The sequence below is a fragment of the Lemur catta genome, chromosome 15 (assembly GCF_020740605.2).
Source record: "Lemur catta isolate mLemCat1 chromosome 15, mLemCat1.pri, whole genome shotgun sequence".
In the NCBI taxonomy this organism is placed as follows: Eukaryota; Metazoa; Chordata; class Mammalia; order Primates; family Lemuridae; genus Lemur; species Lemur catta.
This window is the reverse complement of record NC_059142.1, coordinates 8,004,898-8,022,562: the sequence shown is the minus strand read 5'-3', so window position 1 is coordinate 8,022,562 and position 17,665 is coordinate 8,004,898. Positions and strand designations below refer to the sequence as shown.

The 17,665-nt window shown below is 43.5% G+C and overlaps 1 protein-coding gene across 3 annotated transcripts in view; it reads left to right on the top strand.

Annotated features, from left to right (window-relative positions):
• The window catches only part of SHISA6 (shisa family member 6), a 281,745-nt gene that overhangs the window by 262,599 nt on the left and 1,481 nt on the right, over window positions 1-17,665 (top strand). For 2 of the 3 annotated variants that reach the window (XM_045527164.1, XM_045527163.1), the window contains one exon: window positions 16,071-16,223. In XM_045527164.1, coding sequence (XP_045383120.1) covers window positions 16,071-16,223 — 153 coding nt within the window. Of the gene's footprint in view, window positions 1-11,766; window positions 11,824-16,070; window positions 16,224-17,665 lie in introns of all 3 variants that reach the window. The other variant, XM_045527162.1, reaches the window with a different exon arrangement.

Below are 17,665 nucleotides of genomic sequence, written 5' to 3'. Positions count from 1 at the left end.
ATGAATAGTTGGGGAGAAAGGAGCATTACATGCATAAGTATTTAATCACCTTTGAAAAAGTGAGCAAATGAGACAGAGAAGTTATAAAGCAAAACAATATATGATTAAGCACCAAAAACAAATGGCATTGGTAATAAATTCTCCAATTATCAGAAGGGCCAGGAACATCATCCTGCATTGGAGGACCTGAGCATGGCTTCATGGAGATGAAACAAACTGGAGTTCTATCTTCAAGGACTGGAAGGTTGGGTGAAATGAGGAGGAGAGAAATGATCCAGGTGGAAGACGTCCCAGAGGCAAGCACTGAGGTGGTGATGGTGCTGGGAGAGCAGAAGGAAACCAGTCCATGTGAGTCTCTGGTGTGTTGGGGGAGATGAAACAAGCCTGAACCGTGGGCAGCTTTGAAAGTACAGTTCCATCTGCAGCATTGCTCAAAGTGTGTGCCAGTTTCCAGCAGAAGAATCTCCCACGGTGCTTTTTAAAATGCTGATTCCTGGGGCCTGTCTCAGATCTCCCAAATCATAATTCATGGGGCAGGAGGAAGGCCCAGCATCTTTTTACTGAATTCCTCTTAAGTACACTAGACTTTAAAATTCTTTAGCCTTAGGCATCTAAATTTTAGCCTATTGGTAGTTTGTGACACCTGCTGGCTCAAGGCCAGGATGACATCAGCATTTGAGCAAGATTGTGCAGGATGGACCCAAAGGGGCAGAGACTGGAGGCAGGGAGGAAATCCCAAGGTCGTCATAGCAATTCCAGAGTGTGGTGCTCAGGCCCCGAACTTGAGAGTCTATAATCTATATACACATTATACTTTTGTTTTGTCCTCTCAGGATCCCATGGATCTAGTCATTGTTTATAACTTTGGGTATTATTTGTACCCCTAACTTTCCTTGGACTCATTAAACAGAAATTGCTTTTGTCACATCTGTCACTGAATTACCATGAAGAATGCCAGACACCAAATCACCCTTCTTTTCTTTCATCCCCTCCCCACTCCAAACACACACATAAGCCAACACATGAACATGTAAATGCACGCACACACATATATTCACATAGTTTATGTGTTCCACAGAGAAAACCAACCACTTACCTTAGCAGTTAAAGCTGGTACCAACAGCAAGGAAACTCACCGTCAGCTCCATCAGCTTCAGCCACAGAGCCGAGGGGGGAAGTTCCGGTTTTAAGAGACCTGCTCACTGCTGCTGCTGGTCCACATGCTCTCAGTGGGCAGAGGGACCCCACCTTGCTTCTCTGCTTCCTTCAAACAGCCTTGAAGCTCAAATGGAGATTGTTTTGTCACTTTGTGGTCTTGTCAGCATATCGATCAATGAGTCCTGAGCACTAATTAATTGTTATGTTATCCAACTCGATCCATCAGGAAGGCTGATGCCCCTGACTGGGCACTGTGCCAAGATCCAGGACTCACTCAGAGGGAAAGGGGGGAGGGGGGGACTGGTAATTGAAGGAGTGGAGAGGCGGTCAGTTGTTAAGTCCAGAGAGAGACAGGATGCCAAATACAATAGACCCATACACATCCTTGCAGAGAGGAGCCCTGGACAAAATCAGGGAATTGTCAGCTGTCTTGATCTTTGTACATCATGAATTCTGCTTTTCTGTCTTCCACATCAGCATCCAGCTTCCCACATACCCCACATCTCCATCTGCCCCAACCCCCATGGGACATCTCTGGAGCACACGAGAGTAGCATTGGTCAGGGTGGGTTAGTGAAGCTGACCTGGATGTTTTCCATTTGATCTTCCATATCGAGTCTCCACCCCACAAGTGCTCCGAGACACTGACATTTATGGTTTGCTCTGCTGCACGACCTCGTTCCAAGGCTGTTGGTTGGGTTTGATAAATGAGGAATCCCTGAAAGAAAGCAAAGGGAGGAAGGAAGGTGAGTTTGGGACCCTTAGTTCTTAGGCTGCCTTCTGTCTTGCTGTGTCCCTCAACCGAAAATCACAGGGCCCTGTATACACAGGTCTCCCTCCCTCTGGGTTCCAGAAGCCACTCCTTTCTGTCACACTCAGGCCCAGTTTGGATAAAGCATCTCACTTCTACTAGTCCCAGGGCACTGCTCTATCTCTTGTGGGCTCCCTATATCCTGCTCACACCCTTGAATGTAATCCCGTTGTTAAAGTCCCCCCAAGATATCCGAATGAATGTGTGTGTTTCCTGTCTATATTCTGACCACATTGGTGAAAAAAAAATGCCCCACAGTTAAATAACTAAGAAAATGAATTATTTTTGTGGCTGAACTTTTCAGAGCCTTAAACATGCATGGTAAATATCCAAGAGGAAGTATATAGTATGCAGAATCCAAAGCTTACTTGATCAGAACCACACTTCTCAGAGTTCAGAGAAAGTATTTCATGGAACCCAGATGTACACTGACAAGCAATGAGGTACATGGCCACCAGAAAACACACAGCTTCTTGGAGCAACCCCTGGGAAGCCCAAAAGAGACTTTTTCAATAGCATGTAAGCTTTCAGACAATGATGGATAATGAAAAATCCAACCCCAGGAAATGAGACCTAAGACAAAGTCCTGCCTCTGCCACCAACCCTCTGATCTTTGGGCAAGTTACTTCACTTCTCTGGATCTCTTTTCTTACCTATAAAGTGCAGTAGCTGACTTTGGTAATAGATTTTAAACTTATTACCAGTGGAACTGTTTCTTTAAATGAAATCTTCGGTAGAAGCCCAGTTCAGAAGACAGATGGAAACCAAGCTGCTCTGAGTGAGGCAGGGTTGGGGGCGGGGGTGGGGAAGAGTGCTGACACTCCATTCCCTAGACCCAGTCTCTTAAACAGTCGCCCTTGAGGCACCCCCAAGGAACCCACAGGGCCCCCTGGAGCCAGTTTGGAGAATACTGTCCTAGAGGCACCCTTCAGTGCCTACTTTGATGTGACCACAAGGTAGTCTTCACATGAAATCATCGTTGCCCCACACCTGGAAGAGGCAGAGGGAGCCACTGAGCTTGCACTTAGGGCAAGGCCCCAAAACAGACTTACATGAAATCTTTCTTTTTTTTTATTTCTGCAAATGTGCCAGTTTAGGACAACAAGTAATTCCCTTTATGTCAGGGCAAAAGAACTTTTGAGCTTATTACACCCTTCTAGCAGGTGTCTTCAGTACCGAATGACTCAGCCAATATTCTAACTATTAAAATATGTGAATGAGTCTGAAATCTAGACACAGATCTCATTCTCCCTGGATACAAAATGTTCAGCTTAAAATGTATTTGAAATTTTACTGATGCCAAAAGATTTAAAAACACTTTTAAGCTAGCCAGGGACTAAGGACCCAGCCAGAGCTCCCCTTTCTTCCCCACCTTCCCCAGCATCTCTTTGACTGAGCACTGAGGCTTCCAGAATAATAGGGAGCTGGGGAGTGATTGGGGAAGATATCTCAAGAACCTAAGTGAAGCTGGTCATGCCCCAGTGAGAAAGTTAGCAAATTCTCTCCCCATAAAGCAACTATGAAGCTGGAGAAAACGTATAAAAACAGCCATTTCAGTGCTCTGGAAATTGACCAAAGGTATACAACAGTCTGAGAAGCATTTATACTTGAAAAACTGAACTGCTGAACTTCAGGTAAGAACAGTGAGGGTTTAGTAATTCTAGACATTCTTTCCTAGAGCTGCTCTACCCTCCTCCCAGATCAGTCAGCACAGAGGTTCTACCAGCATGGGGCAGGCTGTGGGTTCCGGCAACTGTGCCACTGCGGTCGAAAAGAACTCCCTGGATTTGGAGTATTGCCTTCTTTCTCATCACGTGTAGAGGAGCAGTGCTATGATTAGCAGCTTACTTCTCATCCAAAACAATGGCAGCCAGAGGTAGTCAGAAGACCTAGTTACAGTACTCAAAGGAAAAAAAAAAAAAAAAACCAGCAACCAAGAATTATATATCTAGCAAATCTAACGTTCAAAAATTAAGGCGAAATAAAGATGTTCTCAAAGACTGAGAAAATTCTTTGCTAGCAGATCTGACTTACAAGAAATACTAAGGAAACTTCACAAGCCAAAAGGAAATGGACAACATGACGTATCTCAAATCCACAGGAAGAAATGATAAATATGTGGTTAATATAAGAGAATCTATAAAAATATTTTTCTTATGTCTTCTAAATTTTTAAAAAGACATAAAAATATATAAAGTAATAACTTTCATACTGTACTGCTGGGTATAATATATGTATACATTCATATATATACACAAAGATGTAATCTATATGACAGTGATGGTGCAAAGGAGGAGGATTCATTGAAGCAATATTGGAGCAAAGTTTCTATATTCTACTGGAATTAAGCTAATTTTGAAGACTGTGATAAGTTATGTATTATAATCCCTAGTGTAGCCACAAAGAAAATCATTTTAAAATATAAATGTCGAAGAAACTAAAATGGTACAATATAAGTAGAAAGACATATCATGCCTATAGATTGGGAAACCAGACAGAGTAAAGATGTTATTTCTCCCCAAAATAATATACAGATTTAATGCAATTCCTATTAACATCACTGTGAGAAGTTTTGTACATATAGATAATATTATTCTCAAATTTATATGAAAAGGCAAAGGAAGTAGAATAGCTAAAAGAATTTTGAAAAAGAAAAATAAAGTAGAAGGTATCAGTGTACTCAATTCAAGAAATCTCATATAGCTGCAATGATCCAAACTGTATGGTACTGGCAGAGGGGTAGACTTGCAGAGAAACAGAACAGAATAAAAAACCCAGAAACAGACCCATGTAAATATGTCCAGCATATTTTTTGACAAAGGTACAAAAGCAATTTTATGGAGGAAAGAGATCTATTTTAAGAAATGATCCTGGAGTAATTGGATATTCATAAGAAAAAAAAAAGAACCTCAACCTAAGTCTCCTACCTTATATTTAAAAAACCTCAAAATGTACTATATATTTAAATGTAAAATATAAAACTATAAAATATTAAGAATAAAACAGGAGAAATTCTATGGGATGCAGAGCTAGGAAGAAAATTCTTAAACTTGACGCCAGAAGCACAATGTATAAAATTTTTAAAAAATAGTAAATTGGACTTAACATGAAAACATTTGCTCTGCAAAAGATCCTACTAAAAGAATGATAAGACACGTTATAGACTGGACAAAAATATTTGCATACCATATATCCAACAATGGACTAGTATTTAGGATATAAAAATAACTCCTCAAACTTAACAGGAAAAAATGCAATCTGATTTAAAAATGGGCAAAAGTAATGAAGAGACATTTTACTGAAGAAGATATACAGATGAAAAATTTGTACATGAATAGACATTCAGCATCAGTAGCTGTTAGGGAAATGCACATTAAAGCCACAGTGAGATATCACTACACACCTATCATAGATGCAAATAGCTAAAATAAAAAATAGTGACAACATCAAATGCTGACAAGGATATAGATAAATTATATCATTCATTTCTAGTGGGAATGTAAAATAGTACAGTCACTCTGGAAAACAGTTTGGCAGATTATTAAAAAAATTAAACATGCAACTACCATACAACCCAGTAATTGCATTCCTAGTTATATATAGATACTAGATATATGAAGATGCATGTTGACACAAATACATGCACATGAGTGTTTACAGCCTCTCTATTCATAATATTCCCAAACTGAAAACAAGCCATATGTCCTTCAACAGGTGTACGGTTAAACAAACTATGATACATCCATACCATGGAATATTTACTGCTCAGCAATACAAAATAATGAACTATTAATATGTACAACAACCTGGATGAATGGTCAGAGAATTATGCTTGGTGAAAGAAAAATCCAATTTCAAAGTTTACATACTGTATGATTCCATTTATATAACAGTATTAAAATGGCAAAATCATAGAAATGAGAAGCAGTTTAATATTTGCTAGGGGTTAAGGAGGGGGTGGGTGCAGGAAGGAAGAGTGTGCACCTATAAAAGGGCACAGGAAGAATCCATGTGGTGACGGAAATGTTCTGTACCTCGACTAGCAGTGTCAATATTCTAGTTTTGATACAGTACTGTAGTTTTGCAAAATATTACCACTGGGGAAATTGGGTAAAAGAGTACACAGGATCTTTCTATATTATTTATTATAGTTGCATGTGAATCTACAACTACTTCAAAATAAAAATTTAACTTTAAAAAAATGATACAATAAAGACAGCATTTATTTTGCTTAAAAGAAATCTGCAATTTGGGCAAGGTTCAATGGAGATAGTTCATATGTGTTTCACTTGTTTCAACTAGAGCGACTAGAAGGCTGTGGGCCAGAGTCATCTGAAGTCCAGCTCACTCACACATCCAGCAGTGGGTGCTGGCTGCCAATGCAGAGCTTAGCTGGGGCTATCAGCCCTTACATGTAGTCTCTTCATGTGGCCTCGGCTTCCCTACAACATGGTGGCTAGGACCCAAGGTTGAGTGTGCCAAAAAAGAGAGAGCCAGGTGAAAGGTATATGACCTTTTGTAACCTAGCCTTGGAAGGCACGCAATGCTACTTCTGCTTTATTCTATTCACTGAGACAGTCACAAAGGCCCTCCAGTTTCAAGGAGTGGGGCGATACACTCTATCTAATTGAAGGATGGCAAGGTTCAAGAAGAGCATGTGAGACTAGCAATATAACTGTGACCATTTTTGGAAAATACAATGTGCTGCAGTCTCTAAACTGACATTCTCTCTTCCAAGCCCACATGACTGCCCATAGGTACCTAATTTATGTTTCATGGTTCCAGCCATACAGAGAGACCAAATCTCTCTCTTATAAGGATCCCTAATTTCTGTAGTAGAAGCTCTAATTGGCTCGGATCAAGCCAGCTGTAACACCTGGCGTTTGGGCTGCATGGAAGGAGTCAAGATCATATTGCACAACGAGAGCAGGGAAGGGAAGATATTCCAATAGAAGGCAGGACCACTTTATGAGTGGGAGGAATCACTTTTAGCTAATTGGACAACCAAGAAAGTACCAAAGCACACAAGGTAGACTAAAAATACACACACACACACACACACACACACACACACACACACACACTCATCAAGAGACGAGCATAAAACAGAAAAAGTTTATCAGGCAAATGTGAACAAAAAGGAAGCTGGGAAGGCAATGTAAACATCAGATCAAGCAGACTTAAGGGCAAAAAAGGCATTACATGAGACAGAAAGGGTTATTTAATATCAATAAAGGGTACAATCTACAAAGAATGCTTAAGCCTAATGAGATTTTGTGCTGAATAATGTAGCTGTGAAATATATAAAACCAGTGCTGTTACAAATACAAAGAGAAAATGACGGGAACACAAGAGCAGTGGAAGAGCTTCCCACAGGTCCCTCAGTCTTTGACAGAGCAAGCAGGCAAAGAATGGATTAGGACATACGGGAAATTGAATAATGGATTTCATGCACGTGATTTAATAGATACATGTCAATTTCGTACTTAACAAAAATAAAGTATACTTTTGCTAAATACTCATAAAATATTTACAGAAATTGATTGCATATTAGCCCACAAAGGAAATCTCAGTAAGTTTCCAAAAGCAGAACTTGGACAGGCTTTGTGCTCTGTCTGACCACAGTACAATAAAACAGAAAATTAATGGCAAAGGTTCAAACCAACAAACCCAAACACTTTGAAATTTAACAACACTCTACTAAATAACCATTGGGTCAGAGAGGAAATCAAGGCTACAATTACAGATCATTTAGGACATAACAACAGTAAGAACACTGTGTATTCATGCTCATGGAATAGTGCCAGAGATAAATTCATAGCGAAAGACATTATATTACTAACAGAAAAGAGTGAAAATAAATGGACTAAAGATTCAAGCCAAGAAATTAGAAAACAATAGCAAACCAAACCAAAGAAAATTAGGAGGCAGGAATTAACAAATTCAAAAGCATAAAATAATGATTTGAAGATAAAAGAAATAGCAGAACTGATATGTATAAGAGGTAGCTCTTAGAAAATGAATAATAGTATGAATAGATTGCTAATCCAGAAAACATTGACACAGAAAATTAAGAACAAGAAAAGATATATGACTTCACACACGGGGATTTTTGGGAGGGGTATTACATTTTTAAGCCAATAAAGTGTAAAATGTCCAATGGATGTTTTTCAATGAAAAATAGAAATTAAAAATTGAATTTAAAATTAGAAAGCTTTATATGCAAATATTGTGTTACCAAGTATGAGAATGAAGTATATGTAACAGTTAAAAATGTGGGCTATAGCTCTAGCCTGCCTGGGTTTGTAGTCCAGCTTCACCTGCTAGCTATGTAACAGTGGGCAAAATATTCAACCTCTCCAAAGTTCAGTTTCCTTATCTGTAAATTGGTGAACTCATTGTGCAGTCAATGAAATAACACAAGCCAAGCCTCTAACACTGTGCTAATAGAGGAACCCCCCAAAATACACCACACATTTTATTATTGCATTCCTTCAAACTTCCAAAGAACAGACATTTCATATGCTATATTAATAGGTTCAAGGCATACAAAAAGATGGAATGTTATTCACTTGGCTTTACAAAATCATTATCTTGTTACAAAATGTTGACAGTGTTAGCACAAAGAAATCCTAATTTTCTTTATGAATATATATAAAATATAAGCAAATAGAATACAGTGTTGTAATGAAATAATAAGACACAAGAATCAAATAAGATATTTCCCAGGAATAAATGAATGGTTCAATATGAGGAAGTTTATCAATCTGCTTTGTTACATTGCTAGACAATTGACAATGTGTTGACCTAGAAATGATGCTTTTAGTTATTAGCCTAAGGAAATGAAATATGGCCAAAGATTTGTGTTCAAGGTTGTTTGATATAACATTATTAAACTTGTAAACAATCTAAATACCAAACAATAGGGGAGTGCTTAAATATGCTTAAATATGTTATGCTTAAATGATATATAGACATATGGAATATTCTATAGAAAGATTATGTGAAACCATATACAATGTTTCAAAGAATATTTCAAAACATGAAAATATATTCATGATACGGTGTTCATTAAGTATAAAAAAAGATTAAAGTAGTATGTGCAGCATGCTCACATATAGGGAAACTAGATATTTTTTATCTGTATGTATGTGTACATATATGTATGTGCATTTAGCTGGTTTCCTAGTTCTTGCTACCATAAAAATGCTGCACAGAATAATACACAATTGTCATCTGCACAAGTGTGAGGATCAACTCACCATGTTTAATCCATTGTAAGAACTGCAATCTGTGTGCAGAATGACACACAAGATTATTCGTTGTGATAGTAAGTGCATATGTTTGTGGGGGGTGTGGGTGTATGTAAGAACACACAGTCATTTTTGGGGAGAGAGGAATAAAAGGAAAGACAACAAAATGTCACAGTGGTTATTTTAGGGCAGTTTTAGTTTTCATTTTTATAGCTAATTGTAAAATTTTCTCCTTAATTACAAGGTAGGAAAAACTTAAATGTTGATTAAAACAATTTAAGTGAGATTAAACAAAAGGAAAGTACTGCACTTATAAATTTGAGACATTTATTCCGTTAGTGACCTCATCTGTTAAAAAAAAAAAACTACAATAAAGATTTCAGTTAAGGTATTTAAAGGGTTTTATACAGTGTCTGGAAAATGGCAGGCCAATAAAATATATTCACTCCTCTGCACTCCAATCCCCATTTAAATAAAGACCATTGTGAGGACTCCTTTTTTTAAAAAGCACGTGAAGGTATTTAGCACAGGACATGGGGCATAATTTGTTATCAGCAATTAGAATGGAATTTGAATTCTACATAACACTTTCCTGGTGACGCAGAGGCTCTGAGACAGAAAACTAGAAGTGCTTCTCACTAACTGCCTCTCTCCATCATTCAACCAGGGTTTCTCCTATTTCTTGCATCTGCCTCTGTGATATTGCCGTATTTCTTAAAAACCAACCAAACAAACAAACAAAAAGAAAAAAAAATTGAAATTGGTTTTCTCCTTGCCTCTGGAGGACAAGAAAGAAAAAAAAAATCTGTCCTTTACATCCTGTTCTGGGTTCTCTCTTCTGGCTTAAATTCAGATCTGGTGTAGAATCCATGCAGCCTTTGGCGAACAGTTTCTTCCCTGGCTATGACTCAAGCTATCTTGAGAAGGGACAGCATCCTCGTTGGGGTGGGGAACCTACAGCCTGGGGGCCGCATGTGGCCTTCTGGATCCTTGAGTGTGGCCTCTTGACCAAATCCAAAATCTACAGAACAAATCCATTTAATAAAGGGATTTTGACAAAGGGATTTGTTCTGTGAAGTTTGGATTTGGTCGAGGGGCCGCACTCAGGGGTATGGAGACAGTATCTGGTAGGAGTACACGGGATGATTTGCCTTGGAAGTGGCCAGAGCCTAAAGCTAAAATAAATCTTGACAGAAAGATACACTGTGGGCCTGGATTAGGAGACGGCCACAGGAGGAGGACTTCGGGACCCACTGGATATGGAGGGTGAAAGGAGGGAAATGGCGAAGATGACTGAATTTCGTGTTCCAAGCCATGGAACATTAGTACCATGGACAGAGGCCTGATGTTGGAGAACAAAATGACAAGCGCACTTTGGTATTTAATGGTTTAGGGGCAAGAATCTCAAGGGGATGTCCATAGACAATCTATCATAAAATCTAACCCTACAGATCAGATGGACCTCAGGTTGCAAGTATAGATTTGGAAACCATCTATTTGGGCAAGAGGGTGGAAGCCCTGGAGTAGAACTGAAATCTTCACAAAGACACCTGAGCCTTATGGAGCCCTGGTATTTAGAGAATAGAAGAGGAGATGGGATAGAGTGAAGGAGCCAGGGAATGAGTAGCCAGAGAGTATAACGCCAAAGCCAGGAAAGATGCTTTCAGTAAGATGTAAGGAGATGGACACAGATATTGCAGCCTCGCAAGGAGGACAGAGCTGTAATCCATGGTTTAGGTAAACTAAAGGGAAGACCTCATGCCTTTCCTCTTTCCCTTGCTTTAGTTGAAATCAGACCTATGCACAAATAAAAAACAAGAATACAATGTTGAGTTGAAGCAATAATGTAATGCTGGAGTGTACTGTAGTGGTAACCCAAATCTTCATCCAAACAATGTTAGAAGTCATTGGAATGTCTTGCACTCTAGGCTTTGGTAACTGTGACTATATTAATTTGGGGGATCATTCAATCAAAGTGGGCTTTTGCATTATTAATAAAGGAAATGCTTTTGAACTATTAGGCTGTGTCATTTAAAGGTAGGACAGAGCCTAGAATCCAGGACTCCTGACCTCAGGCAGTGAACCCAGGACAAATCAAAGCCCCATAAAGTATAAGCTCCCAAGTCAAGGCATCCTTTTTCTGGTTAACCACACCCTAATACCCCACCACCACCACAGAAAGAATCTACTTTCCCTGCCCAGTTCTCCACCCCCTATATGCAGACTTTTCTCCGCCCTTTTCTCCTGCACTCCGCACCCCCATCCCCCGCCGCCCCTGACCCCTACAAAGCCTCTGTGGCCAGTCAGCCAGATCACGGATGTGGGTGGGTCACCATGGTGACAGAGGAAGCCCCGCTGCAGAATGAGAGAGACAGAAACAGCAGGGGAAGTTTCTTTAAGCCTAATGCAATGATCTCTGCCTTTCTTAGACATGCTTCTTTTGATCCAGAGAAGCACATGAGAGGTAAAGAGAGATGTTTTTATGTTGGAGAGACAGTGGAATGCCTGAACTCTTCTTTACAATTTTCTTTTCTATGATTTTCAGGTGATCATCAGTCTAACCATCCGATTTTCACCAGTGCTACCCAGATCCCTCCACATGGTGAGAGATGATTAAGAGCACTCTGCATTCCACCCTCATTCCCAGTGGTGCCATTCTACCTACTGATGCCAACCAGGCATCAAACACATGGCCATTGACTCACTGAAGCTAAGGAGGTGTGAGGAGCCATGTGCAACCCCCCACCCTACCCCCAGGGCCACAATGCTTCTCTGTCACTTTTAGACTGTTTTCCCCTTGGTGTTTCTGTCTCTGATATCAGAGTGATCTTCTGCCCAGAAAGGAAAGGACCTGGAACATTTCTTGACCAATTTCTACTCACAATCCACATCACTTTTTGCAATCATAAATTCCACATGTCCGCAACAAGGAGTGTAACACTCTCCGTTTCTCAAAGCTACTTATGGTATCATTTACAAAGGACATGAGATGTGGTTAAACTATATCAATCCTCTCCAAAATAATTAAGATTTGATAAAAGTCAAAGCTGATTTGGGCTTTAGCCTCTTGGCAGGGGACGAGGCTGGAAGTTGCCCAGCAGAGGAGTGTTAGCGTAGTGCCAAAGGGTTACAAAACCATGCTTCCCTCTTAGGTTGTAACATCCTCCCACCACATCACAACTTAACAGAGAAAAACTATTTTTGGTACCTGCTTCAAACTCGATAGAACATAAGACAGCCATGTAAATGGAGAACTATCAGTCATTTTTGTCTCTTTGCTCTGAAAAAGTGAAAACATCATTAAAGTTTTAGCGAGAAAGAAACTCAAAACAAAGATAAATTCTGCAGCCCACCTGGGAGGGAGACCTACCACTGTCGTGTCAGATTACGCTGCGTCTCGGCACCGAGGTGGAGAGGGATCGTAATTAGGAAGAGGAGACTGGAATATTTTGATGTGCTACGTTCCTGGTAGAAATGTGATGAAAGCAACAGTATAATCAGATGTGTCAGGTTGTGGGTCTAAGAAAAATTAGAACCGGGAGAAATTGGAGAGATCAGTTAAAAGAAGCTGTTACCAGTGGTGATGTTGACAGTGGGAACAGAAGGAGGGCTGAGATACGAAACATTTTGAAGAAAGTGTTGGGAAAGCTTCATTACTCACTGAATATGGCTGATGAGAGCCATTATGAGATTGATTAGAAGAATGGGGGGGGGTCTATTAACACAATCTAAGGAATCAGGGAAATGGCCAGTGTGGAACAGGGGATGGCAAGCTTGGATCTGGACACCTGGAATTTGATATGACCATAGGATGTGCAAGAAAAATTATTTGACGGGCAGTTTGGAGTGTAGAAATGCAGCCTGGAGGGAGGGGAGAGCTGAAAATGTAAGTGCAGCTTTGGAGGAGTAGCAGAAGCCTCGGGAGCGGGGCAATCTGTGCAGGAGTGCGGGGAGGGAGAAGCAGAAGGCGAAGGCAGGGAGCCGGGGGATGCCCTTGGTGAGCAAGCAGCAGCAGGAAGAGGAGCCGAAAAGGCAAGCGCAGAGAGCTCCCACTTGCTCAGCCACATCCTCAAAGAACAAGCACCGAGCTGATTTTTCCCCAGAAGGAGCCAACTCAGGCACAGACTCCTGAATACAAAAGGAGGATCCATTCTTCCCTCCTTGTCTTCCTGCCTTCTCTCTTCCAACTGGTGCAAGGAGATGGGAGTGGAGGGGACCCCGTCCCTGCCAGGGAGCAGTGCACAGGGCAGTGGGAGCAGAGTGGCCTCTGCATTCCTTTCTTGGATGTTAGACTTTTCCCCAGAGGTGGCAGAGCACCTCTTAAGAGAGGAGTGGGCCTGTGTCTGCTTAATGCTCTTTGAGGAGCATTAATTGGATCCTTATAATTTGGGCCAAGCATTATGAAGGCATCACAAAAACTGGCAAGCAAGGCTCTGCTTTCAAGGAAATTGCAAGCTTTGGAAATCGACAAGCCCAACTCAAGTCAAATTATTTGAGGTCAGTTAGATACCAAACTGGGTGGAACTGACTAGAAGAGCGATACAGACTAGAAGAACAGATATCAAGATACGACATTGCCACAGTGGAAACCTTGAGTAAGGGGGGACCTTGATAGAGGAAGAGGAAGGGAGGCATTCCAGTAGTGGGGGGGCATGGGGGGCTATCACGGTGGAGGCAGGAGGCAAGGAAGAGCCCTGGCTCCATGACATGCTTTGGAGCACAGTGGTGGAGCATCAGTGCCCAGAAATATTGCATTTGGAAGTCGGTAAGTTGAGTGATGCCCTCAGAGGGATTATGATGCCAACGGGCAGAGGGAAGCTCACTCCTCTCCAGCGTGGCCAAAGTGAAGACACAAGGGCTAAGGGCAGAGTGGCTAGTACCTGCTCTGGGGAGGAGCGCTCCTAGGTTCCTGCCCACTCCACTTCCTGGCATCTGTCCTGATCCACGACAGGGAGGCTCCTTCTGTACAGCATGTTCTGATCTCTCGGGGATGGACAGCATCCCCCACCCCCTCACATGAGTACCGAGCTGGTGTGAGCACCAGCGCATTGGCTGAGGTCCCCTGGCTCCATCCCCAGTGTTGGGGTGACAACGCAGGCAGGAAGGGACAAAGAAGCCAGGAGTCTCCTGCATGTGGGGCTGCCCTTGGACAAGGCCTGAGATGGCTCCTCTCTCTCCCAAGGCCCACAGAATTCCTGCTTGCCATGGGTTGGCACTTTCTGTCGAGAGGCACGGGAAGCCACGGTCCTGCAGCACATTTGCCCAAGGTCGGGCCTGCCCCTTCTCAGAACTTCTTTGGCCTCGAAGTGTCTCAAACCCAAGAGGATGGAGGGATGATGCTGCTAGGCCTCCTAGCCTCCTAGCCACCTGATTCTGGGAATGGTACCACCGTTTCCCCAGCAACCACTTATTGTCCCCCCACTGTGGCAGCTCCTCCTCCAGTTGGTGAAGCACTGAGGCATGCTGGACTTCCTGCCAGTATCTCCATTCCTTTCTGTCCCCATCCTCACTGCCCCTCCCTCACCTGCCCTGCACTCCCCTCCCCTCTCCTGCCTTACTCCTGGTCTGCCCTGAGCCCAGCTCACCCTGCCTGTTCCCCACCAGTCAGTCCCTTCATTTCCCTCTCCCCTCTCCTTCCCCTCTGTCTCCCAGGTCTGGCAGTGAACAACCCTCCTTCCTTTCTCTTCAGAGTCCGGCATCCAAGGCCCTGTCTTGGGGAGCAGGGAGAAAGGAAGGATGTGCTGTGCATTTTTGCCTGCATTCCGCCCTCCAGAGGCTTAGAGGTGGCTAAAGGGGGGGCTTCAGAGAAGGAATTAAAGTATAATAAATTGGCTGTGTGGCTCCTGGTGGCTTGTCTGGTGTAGGAGTCCCAAGGTGGGAGGGACTACGTGAGAGGTGGGATGACGATGACGTGCGGATGGAGCAGGGGTTGGGGTCTCGGTGGAGCTGGGTCCTGGAGCCGGTGGGTACGTAGACAAGATGAGCCACCCCATCTCCTCCAGCTCTGACTTTTCTAAGCCTGAGAGCTGTTAGGACAGGGACAGCCCCTTAACACAGGAGATGACTTTAGGACACCCCCGAGTCCCGTCAGGCTCCCATTTTCACCAGACAACCCGGTGTTGTACCAGGAGAAAGAACCTTCTCCTTCCACTCAGAGTCACATCTCCCCTTCCCAGAGTGGCAAACTGCTGCAGGAGTCTGTTCTGTGCTGCTATAAAGAAATACCTGGGGCTGGGCAGCTTATCAAGAGAAGCGGTTTATTTGGCTCACGGTTCTGCGGGCTGTACAAGAAGCGTGGTGCCAGCATCTGCTTCTGGCGAGGGCTTCAGGGAGCTTCCAGTCCAGACAGAAGGGGAAGGGCGAGCAGGCGTGTCACATGGGGAGAGAAGGACCAAAGAGAGGGAGGAGGTGCCAGGCTCTTTTAAACAACCAGCTCTCGTGTGAGCCAATGAAGAGAGAACTCAGTATCATGGGGAGGGCACCACGCCTTTCATGAGGGGTCCACCCCCAGGACCCAAACACTTCCGGTCAGGCCCCACATTCAACTCTGGGGATGAAATTTCAACATGAGATTTGGAGGGGGCACACATCCAAACCATATCAACTGTCATGGTCGCTGCTGGCAGCCAAAGCAACACCTGCCCCCAGGCTTGTGGATAACTGGAACTGAGCATGAGGGAAACTGAGTCAAGCACCCCCTGTGTCCTAGCACAGAGGGCCAGGAAAGCAGGAGGAAGGCTGTAGTCAGGGATGAGGCAGAAAGCGGAGGAATAGAACCTGGACCCTTCCCTCGTGCCTGCCTCAGCCTTGGTCCCCACTAACAGAATGCATCCCTCCCTTTTCTTGCAGAGAAGCCACGGATGAACAACATCCTGACGTCGGCCACCGAGCCCTATGACCTCTCCTTCTCCCGCTCTTTCCAGAACTTGGCCCACCTGCCCCCATCCTACGAGTCTGCAGTGAAGACCAACCCCACCAAGTACTCCTCTCTGAAGAGGCTAAGTAAGCCAGATTCCCCTGGGAAGTTTGGGGTTTGTCTTTGGGGCCTCCAGCACACCCTCCTGTGTCTCACTTTCTTGGCCCATAAGCCAGGGGTCAAGTGTGGAATCCCAAGAACAAAGAAGGAGTTGTAGGGTGGAAGAAGAGAACAAACAAGCCCCTTGCTTTTGTTCTTTATGGCCTGAGGCCTTTCTTTTCATAGTCAGAGGCCATAGAATCCTCAGATCCACATTCCCCTATGAGACAACATTTCAACTCATGCCAAAAGAAGCCTTTCTCCAGCCCCATAACCCACCTGCCTTCTTCAAACCATGGGCCTTCCTTGCTCTATATCCTGTCTTGGAACTGAGGTAGCAATGCCCAGAGCTTTCTCTGAGACTCCTGCTAGAGATCGACAAACCAGGTCCCTCCCTAACCTGGTCAACACTGTCTTGAGGACCTGAGACTCTCCCCTTCCCGCACACACAGCCCATTTCATCATTCCAATCCAGTGTACCCACTGGTCACAGCTCTACCATGTGAGTCTGGGGAGGCTCTGGGAATTGATGGGTTTAAGACACTCAAATTTCAAGAAAGTATGTTGAGGGACTTTCTCGTCTTTCCTGGCTTTCTGACCCTTGGACCTTCTCTTCCCATTTCCCCACGAGTCTCTTTTGATGACCACCCAGCCGCTGTTGGAGCCCTAGGGCCAAGCATTTGCTTGAAGCTACAGAGTAACCTACCCTGGCAGAAGTTCAGCCCAAGTCTACATCAGCCACCTTCATGGTGGAGTGTTGAATCTCTATGGCTAGATGTTGGCATCTCTGATAACCTGAGGAATCTGACAGATGCTCTGGGTGAGGGAATGTGGCTCAGGAGACAGGATACCCATCACCAGACCATCTGGGCCAAACAAGCAGCAGACAGCATTCCCACACTTTGCAGGGCTCTAGACGGCCATCAATAGGAGGCCTCATTCCTGAATCTTGGGCAATGCAGGTATGTGTGTAACATGCAAGTTCTGGGTAAGTTCAAGGGTACAGAAGGCAGTGTGAGCTTGGGAGGGATTACTGGACGGAGTGGAGGGTGGGGCCTCCGAATGAGGTACACATATAGGACTGTTCCAGCCTGCTCGTGCTGTGGGCGCAGGCAGAATATATGTAGGCTGGTTATGAGGCTCTGTGGGGGCTGGTTGTCGTGTATTGGCTTCTGTGCATTGGCTGTTACTCCAGAGAAAGTGTTACTATGTTCCTAAGTTACTGGCTAAGCATTTTCACAAGTGCCTCCTAGTTGGAGCATCTTTATTCTAGCAGGCAGCTGGTTCTGCGACCCAGCTTTCATAGAGTGAGGCTCTGGCCCTATTGGGAAACTGCTACATGGGTGCTTTGGCAAGACAGGGAGCATTCTGTTTCAGGACCATGGAGTTCAGGGAGTCAGATTTGCCAGCAACTCTGCCACGAACTCTC